Source organism: Lethenteron reissneri, chromosome 38 (assembly GCF_015708825.2).
Source record: "Lethenteron reissneri isolate LAM-NWPU_2019-01 chromosome 38, ASM1570882v1, whole genome shotgun sequence".
NCBI classification, from domain to species: domain Eukaryota; kingdom Metazoa; phylum Chordata; class Hyperoartia; order Petromyzontiformes; family Petromyzontidae; genus Lethenteron; species Lethenteron reissneri.
The window spans coordinates 9,516,372-9,530,349 of record NC_083816.1 but is presented as its reverse complement, the minus strand read 5'-3'; the positions used below and the strand labels follow the sequence as shown (position 1 = coordinate 9,530,349).

Sequence of the window (13,978 nt, the reverse complement as noted above, 5' to 3'; positions counted from 1 at the left end):
CCAGTGAATGTGTCAATCTCTTTAATCCTTTAATGTGTATATACATAACAAAGACAAAGGTCCCCCTATATGCCCGAACAGGTCGTTGGGACAAGTGATGTTAGCGAACAACTATTAAGGTATACCACAAAGATACCCCATATAAACTTAACATTATTTTGGGTCCAATGAACACATATGAAGGCCGGCATGGTACGCAAGGGGGTACGTGACCAGCACCACGCCCAGCCACCTTTGTCTCCCTAGTCGCAATGTTTACACATGGCACCGGGTACTAATTTGATTTTGAGTCGACCTAGGGGAGGCCCAGAACAGGTTCAGATATTCGTCACGGGCGTCGAGCGTGAGTGGTAATCGAACTCAGGTCGCCAGTTTCATAGCGCAGCGTGCTAACCGCTGCGCCACCACTCCCCACAAATCCCCTCTGACACTCGCACACACCGATGCAACAGCATGTGTATACATGGACACATGCAGTGCCATGCATGCCGTGCATGTGTTCACATACACACATGTTATGTACCTATGTCATTTATGTATACTGTACACACATCGGTTGTGAGTGACTTTCTCCATCAATGTTGTATGATCGACCAGAATTCATCGCTGGGAAATCTGTAAATGAGTTTGATTCATTGCCTTCCGATATCACCGACTTTGTATCTTGTTTGCCACAGACACGCATTGAACATTTCCACTGTAAAATATCGAATTGATGCATTCTATAGTTAAACAATTGATTATTGAAAACATATTTTTTTCGACACTTATTTTTGACAATTATCATTGTTCTTACTCTTTTGCTGCGAACTGTTTTGTTTGACTTTATAACCTAGCTCTCACCTGGTTAAACAGTAAATACGCGTCTGTTTTACTGGAACTGGCCACAACAACCCAATGCAGGACCCCCTAGAAAGAGGACATTGTTGTTATTGCAGTGTGTGAGCGGTGGGCCACACTCTGACCCTGTCATTGTATTGCCAGCCACGGCTAACATCAGTGGCGAGTGACGTCCAACACTGCTGATGGTCAATCCCTGGCCCCACCATTCGCTCATCCGCACTGACCAGCATGGCGAAGTATGGTCAAACAACCCATCCAGCAGTGGATTGACAAAGGCCTGTGAATCACTGCTCCATTACAGCAACAACCAACTCGAGATAGATACACCGTAACCTCTTGTTAATAGACAGTTTTTGTTTCGATTTAAAGCTTTCGTGACTGCAGGGATTCATCTTCTTGGTTCTTTCGGTAAAGCCACGTGACTTTACCGAAAGAACCAAGAAGATGACAGTTTTTGGTTCCATCACTAACTAACAATGCCTATCATAAGGTGTCTACCAAATCACAATAGGAAATTACGAATTATATTATTGTAACAAACGAGAGGAACACGATGTATAGAAACTATAACGTGCAAACAGACCCGGTCGTACACCCACGGTTAGCCAAGCAGAGAAAACGGAAATGAAACGTGCGACGATGATGTCAACGCGAAATACGTTCACAAGATTCAACTCGAAAAACCCCCACACACGCACGCACTGAACTGCATGGCAAACGTCGTGCACCACGCGTACACACAGAGAGAACACGTGGAGTACACAGTGCAATAGGTGTGTGCAGGCATGGATATGTCCACACTCGCCAAAACCCCGGGGGAGTCAATAACCATTGTAATTGTGCAACTCTTAACGACTTGCAAGCTCCCCCATTGTATGCAATTGTCAATGGCAATTTGGGTTAACATTGCTACAGCATTGGAATTGTAACGATAAATCATTGACACCTCGGTCTGGTATGCACATGCATACACATATCCTACAAATGTGTTTTTTGTTGTTGTTGAGATGTAATGAACCAGGAAACCCAGACGTGTATAACATGTACATCACCTATCAAATTCATACGACACGTGCATTTGTATCCACTATACACGCGTAGACTATAGTCCACAAAAGACACTACACAGTGCTGTACATTCAATCAATGGCTGTAACATCAGCCGCTGACACAACAACGATACGAGAGAGAGCGTTTGCGGGGGCTGTGTAGATCGCCTGCTCGGACGGTCTCGCCTGTAGATCGTGTTCACATGCAACACAAATCGTCTGCACGCCAGCCAGTAAATCAGCTTAAGTGGTGGGGCGACCGGCAAAACCACGCCCGGCCGCCTTTGTCTCCCCCCCAGGGGGCGATGTTTACACACCGTACCAGGTACATATTCACTTTTGTCGGCCGAGTCCAACTTAGGGGAGGGTCCAGATTCGGTTCACGTATCATCGTGAGCGAGAATCGAACTCGTGTCGCCGGCTAAGCAGCAAATGTCCACGCGTAGAAATTCCGCACCTCCGATTAGCACGGATGTCTACGTACGGCGCGAAAGAAGTTCAACATACACATACATACACACTCTTGCATCCACTCTGCATGCATACGCGTGTGTACAATACACACACTTGCACGTGCTATAACATACGTAGATTCGTCCATAACCAACTCTCCACATAGAGAGTTCTACACAGGTCATTCGATAAGCCAATATCAGCTGCGCACACAACGTTCAACAGTAGCATCTGCATCTAACCAGTGTTACAATAGGCTTGCATTGCCCATGTGTTCAAGACACAAACACGCACACACACGCACGCTTTACAAAACACATACATGTGTGTTAGTATTGTTCAAGGCAACAAGGCGGCGTCCTGTTCTCGCCCACTTATCCACTGCTGGTTTATACTTTCATCCAGCAGTGAATTGACCACGACTCACCATCATCATGATCATGTAGTCTATACTCAACAGAGTGCTATAGAGAAGCGATTCCTACCACTGACTTCATCAATGAGCCCCGAACCAAAGGATGACTCTCTCTCTCCCCATCACTTTCATCCAGCAGTGAATTGACCACGCCTCACCATCATCATGACCATGTAGTCTATATTCAACAGAGTGCTATAGAGAAGCGATTCCTACCACTGACTTCATCAATGAGCCCCGAACCAAAGGAGGTCTCTCTCTCTCCCCATCACTTTCATTCAGCAGTGGATTGACCACGACTCATCATCATTAGCATGATCATGTAGTCTATACTCAACAGAGTGCTATAGAGAAGCGATTCCAACCACTGACTTCATCAATGAGCCCCGGACCAAAGGAGGTCTCTCTCTCCCCATCACTTCATCCAGCAGTGAATTGACCACGACTCATCATCATCATCATGATCATGTAGTCTATACTCAACAGAGTGCTATAGATAAACGATTCCAACCACTGACTTCATCAATGAGCCCCGGACCAAAGGAGGTCTCTCTCTCCCCATCACTTCATCCAGCAGTGAATTGACCACGACTCACCATCATCATGACCATGTAGTCTATACTATACAGAGTGCTATAGAGAGGCAATTCCTACCACTGACTTCATCAATGAGCCCCGGACCAAAGGAGGTCTCTCTCTCTCCCCATCACTTTCATCCAGCAGTGAATTGACCACGACTCACCATCATCATGACCATGTAGTCTATACTCAACAGAGTACTATAGATAAACGATTCCTACCACTGACTTCATCAATGAGCCCCGGACCAAAGGAGGTCTCTTTCTCCCCATCACATTCATCCAGCAGTGAATTGACCACGACTCATCATCACCATCATCATCATGACCATGTAGTCTATACTATACAGAGTGCTATAGAGAGGCAATTCCTACCACTGACTTCATCAATGAGCCCCGGACCAAAGGAGGTCTCTCTCTCTCCCCATCACTTTCATCCAGCAGTGAATTGACCACGACTCACCATCATCATGACCATGTAGTCTATACTCAACAGAGTACTATAGATAAACGATTCCTACCACTGACTTCATCAATGAGCCCCGGACCAAAGGAGGTCTCTTTCTCCCCATCACATTCATCCAGCAGTGAATTGACCACGACTCATCATCACCATCATCATCATGACCATGTAGTCTATACTATACAGAGTGCTATAGAGAGGCAATTCCTACCACTGACTTCATCAATGAGCCCCGGACCAAAGGAGGTCTCTCTCTCTCCCCATCACTTTCATCCAGCAGTGAATTGACCACGACTCACCATCATCATGACCATGTAGTCTATACTCAACAGAGTACTATAGATAAACGATTCCTACCACTGACTTCATCAATGAGCCCCGGACCAAAGGAGGTCTCTTTCTCCCCATCACATTCATCCAGCAGTGAATTGACCACGACTCATCATCACCATCATCATCATGACCATGTAGTCTATACTATACAGAGTGCTATAGAGAGGCAATTCCTACCACTGACTTCATCAATGAGCCCCGGACCAAAGGAGGTCTCTCTCTCTCCCCATCACTTTCATCCAGCAGTGAATTGACCACGACTCACCATCATCATGACCATGTAGTCTATACTCAACAGAGTACTATAGATAAACGATTCCTACCACTGACTTCATCAATGAGCCCCGGACCAAAGGAGGTCTCTTTCTCCCCATCACATTCATCCAGCAGTGAATTGACCACGACTCATCAGTCACCATCATCATCATGACCATGTAGTCTATACTATACAGAGTGCTATAGAGAGGCAATTCCTACCACTGACTTCATCAATGAGCCCCGGACCAAAGGAGGTCTCTCTCTCTCCCCATCACTTTCATCCAGCAGTGAATTGACCACGACTCACCATCATCATGACCATGTAGTCTATACTCAACAGAGTACTATAGATAAACGATTCCTACCACTGACTTCATCAATGAGCCCCGGACCAAAGGAGGTCTCTTTCTCCCCATCACATTCATCCAGCAGTGAATTGACCACGACTCATCATCACCATCATCATCATGACCATGTAGTCTATACTATACAGAGTGCTATAGAGAGGCAATTCCTACCACTGACTTCATCAATGAGCCCCGGACCAAAGGAGGTCTTTCTCTCTCCCCATCACTTTCATCCAGCAGTGAATTGACCACGACTCACCATCATCATGACCATGTAGTCTGTACTCAACAGAGTACTATAGATAAACGATTCCTACCACTGACTTCATCAATGAGCCCCGGACCAAAGGAGGTCTCTTTCTCCCCATCACATTCATCCAGCAGTGAATTGACCACGACTCATCATCACCATCATCATCATGACCATGTAGTCTATACTATACAGAGTGCTATAGATAAACGATTCCTACCACTGACTTCATCAATGAGCCCCGGACCAAAGGAGGTCTGTGTCCACCCCCACTCCCCCCCCATCATTTACCTCCACTGCTGCTGCTGCTGCTCCCGCTGCTGCCGCTGCTGCTGCCTGTCGGCATTGTCTCGGCCCGGCTCTTACACCCGGACCGGGTCCCGGTCCACTCGTCGGCGTCGCAGTCTCAGTCGCCATCTTATTAATAAAGGCTTCTGATCAGCAAGACAACCTCCTCCTCCCTCTCCTCCTCCTCCTCGTGGTGCCCCTCGTTATTAGTGTTGTTGTTGCTGCTGTTGCTCCTGCTGCTGCTTTGGCTGCTGCTGTTTTTGCTCCTCCTCCTCCTCTCGCTCTTGCCGCTGCTGCTCCTGCTGATGATGATTCCCTGGCAGTGCTGGTGATTTTGCTGACGTCATAATGGGGCACTCTCATCCGCTCGTCGCCGTGACGTCACGGCCATAATCTTCGTCGTCGTCGTCGTCTTCATCATCATCATCATCTCCATCCTCCTCTTCTTCATCCCCAGCGCAACGCTCGCTCGCTCGCTCGGCTCGGCTCTCGGCTCGACTCGTTAGCGGCTGCTCACTTCCACCCCGCGCGTTCCTCGCGCGCACTGCATCACACCGCGCGCGCACTGCGGCCACAAAGACAAAGGTCCCGCGCCTTTTGACGGAGTGATGGAGGGGGGTGGGGGGGGAAAGTGCTGCTCGCGAACGCTGGAACAGCGACACGAGCGCGGATGGGTGGTCAGCATCACGCGCGGCCGCCTTTGTCTCTCCCGAGTGGCGATGCTGCTGCTGCTGGATGCAACCTACTTCTAGATTTGAAGCTTTCGTGACTGCAAGGATTAGTTTTTTTTCCGTAAAGTCACGTAGGTAAAAGAAATTGAAATAAAATAATAATGAATGAAAATAATCAATTGTTTATTAAATCAATTATTTTCATGTATTATTATTTAATATCTATTTTTAATTTTTTCCTACGTGACTTTACTGAAAAAAACTAAGAGTATATGCTCTCCTACTGCTGCACTCCAGCAGCAGCAAGCAGTCCGTGTTTTTGCGCGCACACAACACACACACACACAACACACGCCGTGCGTGACGCCCTCCGATGCTGTTGTACTCTGCACCCGCGTGGAGTACGCACGCCCTTGTGTGTCCACTGCGAACACAGCCCGAACCTTGCCCGGTGCAGCAACCAGCCGGGGTCAGTAAAAGGAAACAAAACACAAACTCGATGTATCTGCACGGCTATCTCGGTGCCGCCAATGCTGCTGTCGATAAAAACGAGAAGTGACTAAGTGATGCAAATCACTTCCTTACCGAGCGACTCGCTCCTTGGATAGATATCTCAAGGACTCACTTTTGTGCTCTGGCGCTTGCAGGGAGGCAATGCATGGGAGGCTTCGGGATGAAACAATACGTGGTGATTACATCATGATCATGATGATGATGGCAGCAACACAATACATATTTATACCCCAAGTCGCTTCCCCCCTCCCCTCCCCGCCGCAATGACCAACGTGGTAAAGTATGGTCAAACATTCTAGATTTGAAGCTTTCGTGACTGCAAAGATTCATATTCTTAGGTTTTTTCGGTAAAGTCACGTAGGTAAAAAAATTAAATTAATAATTTTAAAATTTAAATTAATAATTTTAAAAATTAAAATAAAAAATTTACATTTTTTTTACCTACGTGACTTTACCGAAAAAACCTAAGAATATGATCAAACACACAAACGGGCTGGACATACAAAGTCCACACGCGTCTCGAGTGTGATGCGCTCTGCACTCCGTTAACGCACGGGCCCGACACGCACTGTCGTGATCGCGTTTTCATTCACTCGCACTCGAATTTCACTTCCCCACCACCACCACCACCCGCTCTCTCTCTCTTCACTGCACCCACTGTGCTTACATCGGGGGGCACTAAGGAAGACGGGGGGGTAGGGAGTCGTCTCTGTGACAGGGCAGAGAACTCCAGCAAAATCATTTCATGATGCTGTTTCCCAAAACCGACCGACCAACACACCCACCCCAGCAATTCCCACGCTATTCGTTAGCGAGGCTCATCTGACTTATACGTGGCGATATGATCCACATTTTTTTTGTATACATATATAAAAAACAAAAATGCCACCGGTCCATGCTGAAATAATTTGCAAAGCCAAACGGCTGTTTGCGAATCTCGATTTAGTCGCTAAATGTTGCCGGATAGGCCCTCAACGTTAAAGCACGCCACTGTATTCTTTGGTTCTTTCGGTTAAGTCACGTCTAAAGATTAAATAATAAATTAAATAATAGCATATTACGACGTTTCGATTGCAACACAAGCAATCATCATCAGGCATAAAAGAAATAGCAACAAAAATCTAACTAGAAAACTATAGACAGACATACAAGCGGACAGATATCACACTGTAATTTATCGTGTTACCGTGTTGCATACAAAGTCAACCGATCAGGATCTTTAATACGTACCTAGAATAATGTCACCAGACGATTTAGTGAGTAATCTTGGTTCTTTCGGTAAAGTCACGTAGAAGGGAAATAATAAAATAATATCAATATAAAACAATAAAAATTCTCACGACGTTTCGACTGCAACACAAGCAATCATCATCAGGTGTGAAATCCACAGCAATGCTATTTGGAGGTGTGGGGAAAGGACAACAAACTAAACGCAAAATTGTTTCTAAAGAAACGAGTTTCCAATTTAAAATTACGATGACGATGAAGGTCTAAGGTTTAATACTGGAAAGGAGAGTATATTATGTGTTGCTTTTTTTCTAATAAAACAACTTTAACAAGAATTACAGTAATAACATCTAAAAAAAACGGAGTACCTCCAGTCCAGTAGTGCATCCAGCTATAAACTTTTCAGAGGCATAACATCTCGACAGGGGCAAATCATTTCGCTAAACAGAATTGACTGCATTTAAATTACGATTCCAATATACAGTATATCATGACCTGTAAATGTATATAAAATGGAATATACACACTAGGAATAACCAGTTGGTTATTTGCCATTTTTGACAGTTATGAAATGTTTAAAAAATGGTCTGTGACATACAATAGCCGTCTACAACTGTTTATTTTATTTTACCAGGTAATGCCCATTGAGCTATGTAGCTCTTTTTCAGAAGTGACCTAACCATAAATGACAGCTCAAGTAAGTGGATTAGCACGTGGAAATGTATAGCAATTAAGTACCTCTAAACATATTTTTCTAAATGTGTAGGGAAAACCCGGAGGATCAACAGAAAAATCCACGCGACCACGTGGACAGAGACATGCAAACTCCTACTATACAGCCGGCGTCAGGGTCGGGATCGAACCCACGACTTCCCGTATATCAGGCGAGGTAGTTAACATCTCACCACCGTGGCACCCCATTCAGGGGGGGGCGAGGGAGCAGGCAACCGCCAATCAGCGACTCCTGTTGGTGCACCTCTGCTACTCTGCACTGTGTGGATCTTAGCGCACGTCATTTGATATCTTGGCATTCCATTCGTTTTGTTACAGCCCGCACGGGGCACACTCACCTTCCTGTTGACATCGTTATGCAGATTCTGGGAGGATGTTGTGTTATCAATATTCAAGTTGTACCTAGATGTCAGAGGAAAAAAAACCGCTTTAACTATTTCCATTGCAATTGTTTTGGAACGTCAAATATGACTCAAACTGAACAATATGTACGTACCACGTGGTCACACAATCTACCCCTCTGGGGAGAAATTGTAATACACGAATCAATATCAGCGAAAGCAACACCCGCACATAACGAGCATGCACATGCGCAAAAAATGTCCACAGATCTCAACGAATTGGGTCTTTATGCGGATTGAATCTGTGACTTTGAGGATCATCCCAAATTATGAATGGGTTTTATTCGGGTACTCCAGTTTTCGGGTGGAGCAGCGGTGGTGCATTGGTTACAGCAATGCGCTAGAAACCCGGCCATCAGAGTTCGATTCCCGGCCACGGCTCACGTCAGCGATATCTGAGCTGGTAAGTGATGATTTCACAACTGATGATGATAGCTTGTGTTGCAATCGAAACGTCGTGAGAATTGTATTGTTTAATTTTTATTATTATTTTATTATTTCTCTTCTACGTGACTTTACCGAAAGAACCAAGAATATGAATCCCTGCCGTCACGAAAGCTTTAAATCAAAGGTCTTACACATGTTCGATCAACATAGAAATGAAGGAAACACATGCTGCATTTAAATGTTGTTGATTTCCCACTACTAGTACCTGTTGACTTGACGCCTCCGATTTGCACAATTGGCGACGTACGGTGCGAAAGAAGTTCAACAACATGCGTAGATAAAGCACGACGACATAATGGTAGTTTCATATACTGTATTGAATTCTCGTTGGATAGTATGTGAGACCAATTGCTCCAGTCTGGCGGGCGGAGACCACGTTGCAGCTGAATATGGCATCTTGATTTGAAGCTTTCGTGACTGCAGCAATCCATACTCTTTGGTTCTTTCGGTAAAGCCACCTGATGACGGACGCTTGTGTTGCGCCCGAAACGTCGTGATCTATTTTATTTTATACCTACGTGACTTTACCGAAAGAACCAAAGAGTATGAATATGGCAAGCTATTCCTTCTTTGATTCGTTGTTTGATTCTTGACAATATTTGTTAACTCACCTATTCAATATGTCATCAATTATGCACATTTTGCATACGTTATATATGTTGGCCATCGTTGAGGATATACGAAATACGTAAATTAAGTATATTACCGATAACCAAACATAAAATAAATCAAACGTAGCAACGAATACCGTGCCATACCGTGCCATGCCGTGCAGCAAAATCCACTGTTGCCTTGTACCACGCTCCCTCATTCACCGACACACACTCACCAACGTGGTGAAATATATTCGTACAAGTTCCCAAGACGTGGGAAGGCCCTCTCCCCTCGTCCGTCAGTGGCTAGACAAAGAGGGCCGCACATGTTCCAAGTTAGTGTACTTGCCTACGTGTGCAGCGGACTCATTCTCCGAGAATTTTGCCTGCGGGTCACTTGTGGCCATGCCGCGCGTTGACACGAGGTCACCCGTTCGTGCTGCTGCTGCTGCTGGCTTCGATATCTCTGCATCCCCATCGGTTGCCAGCCCTCCCTTGCTGTCGCTGGTACAAGAGAAAGATTTAATTGGGCCCTCGGGACGGCGTGTGCGTGTGTGCGCACTGTGACGCAAAGACCACCGCAATGCTTTCACAATGCATTACTTACATGCCCATAAGTTCAAAACTGCAATTACACACACGCTCATAGTAACACTGAAAATCCAAATGTTACACTGCACAGCTAACCGTTGCACTGTACGTTACGTTCATTTCTTATTTGAAATCCCTTTGTCAATCCGGTGCTGCATGAAAACCTCCCCATGCCGTGCCGGTTGTGGGGTTGTTTGAGAATAATTTGCCGCGCGAGTTAGTGAAGTTTCAGGGAAGCCAGGTTTGGGGGGGGGGGGTCCAGGACAGGACTGATTCAGAAAAAATGTACCACTCATGTTAGCCGTGGCTGAGAATCGAGTTCTGATGGCTGGTGTCCAGTACGGAGAATTAACAACCATGCCACCACTCCCAACCCCGTACGCTACTTTCCCATAATACACACTCAAACATATCCAATACTTAAAATTTGAACGACTGAATTATAGACATTCTAATACTACCGTAATGCTCCTTATTTGCCCGGGAAAGAGTACATGAGTTTAAAGACACTTTTTTTCAGGAGGGTTTTGCATTAAGATGTCTGGCTAGTTCAATTCGTGTTTGGCATATGAGAGGAAACAGGGAGCAACCATAGAAAGCCCAAGCTAATGATGGGTAGGTAACTCTCAAAAGATTCAAGAATTCAAAATGTATTCTTCAATCTCACAATCACATCCCAGTGATGTTTTAGAAGGGACAGAAAGTGGACATTTGGCTCAAATTTAGCGGAGCGTATTCATGCAACGAGAAAAAACCCAGCAACATGCATACGTATACCAAAATCCTTGAATTTTGGCCCTCAAAAACTTACAGCCCAGAGACCGATTGGTTTTTACTCATTGGGCAGGGTCAGCCTACATTTCTAAATTACTTTAAGTGTCGTGCTAAACACTTTGTAAAATATATAATCCCCATTATCAGTGAATCAAGTAATTCACCTCCCGTGGAATGTGATGCTAAAGCAAAGCCCACTACTGTTTACTCGTATGTAATAATATTTAAGTTTATTTATGCAGCCAATTTTAAACAATTTTTGTAATACAGTACTGCTTTGGCAGTGCTGCACAAACACACACAAAAACTAAACATAGTTTCCAACAACACTGCTCGGAAATGAAACAAATATATAATAGTCGTTTGAGGATTGACCCTTGTTCATTTCTCTGCTATTGCCTGAAATGTCACCTATTAAATATTTTATCCTTTGAGGGTGGTGTTTTGAAAAAAATATTTTAAACAGCAGTCCCTGGGGCTTCAGCCTAAGGAGAGGTCAGCTGATATCGTTGGGTCAGGCATAAGGACATGCGTTTAAAATAATGAATCACCTAATTTGAGTTGTGGGTAATTTAGACAATGCCTGGCAGTGGAGCACGGTCACAGGGTCGTTATTAACATATGCAACCTGCTTTGCAGCAAACGTCGTGCATAATAAAACTTCGCCCAGACATTTACAGATATATATTCGCAAGAACTGAAATCATGATCTCTACATTAACTGGTCCAGTGCTGAGGGTGTAAGATTATAATTAAACCATGGTCATCACCAGCCATGATCAAGCCATTGCTGGATGAAGGCCTTCCCAAGTCATCTTCATCACACATGATTCTGCATTGTAACAACAACAACAACCGCTATTCGCCATCGAGTGGCGGTGACATCACAGCGTTCGTGCCAGGCTACGTGCCCTTTAAGGCTACGTGACGTGTGTAATGTAACAATCCACCTATAACACCTGCATATCACTCCATCTTCTTGATATATTTCCTCTCGGCACCTTCTCTACCTTGGCTGGCACAAACACTTTGTTGAGAATGAGATTGTGCGAAAAACACAATTTGGCGATGTTATTGATAATTTTGGAAGAAAAATAAATCTTTAAAAGTTCATCCCCCGTGTGAAAAAAATATTGGTTTTGATGTCTCTTCTTTTTGGCGAGGCAAAACACATCGTTAATAATAGTAAAAATGTCATGATACAACCTGCATGCAGCAGGTGTGGTAATAGTCGTGCTAAATCGTGCATATAATCGCGCCACCTAGCGATTAGAGGTGCTGCAATTACGTACTTTGGCTGCGGGAAGATGGGCGCAATAGCATCGTGGGTGCCGCTCGCTCGCGATCGGCTTCGGGGTGGTGAACGTGGTGGCCTCTTCTACAGCTCGGAAGCCACGTGGAGGCGGGGGGGGGGCAGAGAGGGAGCTGGTAGAGGAGGGATTGGACCACCTGGTGTTGCCGAGTGGTGACACGGTGTGTGGCCAGGTCGCAGGCCCCGTTGGGTGTGTGTATATCAATTCAGGAATATATCTTGGTTACATTTTTTTTATCACACAAACAACTAAACATGGTCACATTTTTTTTTCGTTGGCCCGAGGTACCAGTGCCTACTGTGGCCTATTGGATAATACGGCCCTGATGGGTGCGTGAGTGGGTGGATGAGTGAGTGGTTGGGTGAGAGGGTGACTGAGTGGTTGCGTGAGAGGGTGAATGAGTGCGCTGGTTGGTGAGTGGGTGAATGAGTGCGTTGGTTGGTGAGTGGGTGAATGAGTGAGTGTGTGAGAGGGTGACTGAGAGCGTTGGGTGGGTGAATGAGTAGGTGAATGAGTGAGTGGTTGGGTGAGATAGTGGTTGGATGAGAGAGTGAATGAGGGCGTTGCGTGGGTGAATAAGTGAGTGGGTGGGTGAGAATGTGAATGAGTGAATGAGTGAGTGGGGTGAGAGGGTGAATGAGTGGGTGATTGAGTGAGTGGTTGGGTGAGAGAGTGAATGAGTGCGTTGGGTGGGTTAGTGGGTGAATGGGTGGGTGAGAGGGTGAATGAGTGAGTGGTGAGGTGAGAGGGTGACTGAGTGAGTGAGCAGGCCCTAGGCACAGTACCTACTGTGACCTATTAGATATTACGGCCCTGGTTGCGGCGTTAGCGTGTGACAGAGTGCAGCGTTTGCGTGCTACGAGGCCAGAGATAATCCGAATCAGAATATTTATACTGGAGGAATCCGATGAGCTATAAAGCTCTTTTTCACAGATGTCCAGCAGGGGCAGGTCAGAACGTTACAACAATAATTACAGCTGATGTTGTATCGCTCATAGGATTCATTCGGTATAAATACATATTCTGATTCTGGAATACCTCGATATACGAAGTAGATGCTTTCCTGTAATTTCGGCGTTTGTATACTGAAACTTCATATATCGAACTACTGTACAGTATATTACTACCGAATTCTGACAATTAGATGTATTGATACCCACCCTGTGGGTGCCAAGCGATATGTTAACTCCCTCGCCTGGTGTGGAGGAGTTCGTGGGTTCGATCCCGACCCTGACGCCTGCTGTATATTTGGAGTTTGCGTGTGTCTCTCTCTCCCTGTGGTTGCGTGGATTTTTCTCCGGGTCCTCCGGGTTTTTCCTTCCACATTCAGAATCAACGCGCGTTTAGAGGATTTGCCTGCTATAAATGTCCACGTGATAAGCCACTTCGTTGGGCTATCATTCGTGATGGCCAGGTCGCTTCTGAAAAGACAGCTATAT

General features: G+C 45.4%; 1 protein-coding gene across 2 annotated transcripts in view; it reads right to left on the bottom strand.

Moving 5' to 3' along the window:
* The window catches only part of CTTNBP2NL (CTTNBP2 N-terminal like), a 50,305-nt gene extending 44,494 nt beyond the window's left edge, over positions 1–5,811 (bottom strand). For both annotated transcript variants that reach the window (XM_061567047.1, XM_061567048.1), the window contains exon 1: positions 5,281–5,811. In XM_061567047.1, coding sequence (XP_061423031.1) covers positions 5,281–5,406 — 126 coding nt within the window. In that variant the 5' untranslated portion in view covers positions 5,407–5,811. The remainder of the gene's footprint in view (positions 1–5,280) is intronic.
* Between the last annotated feature and the right edge of the window lie 8,167 nt (positions 5,812–13,978).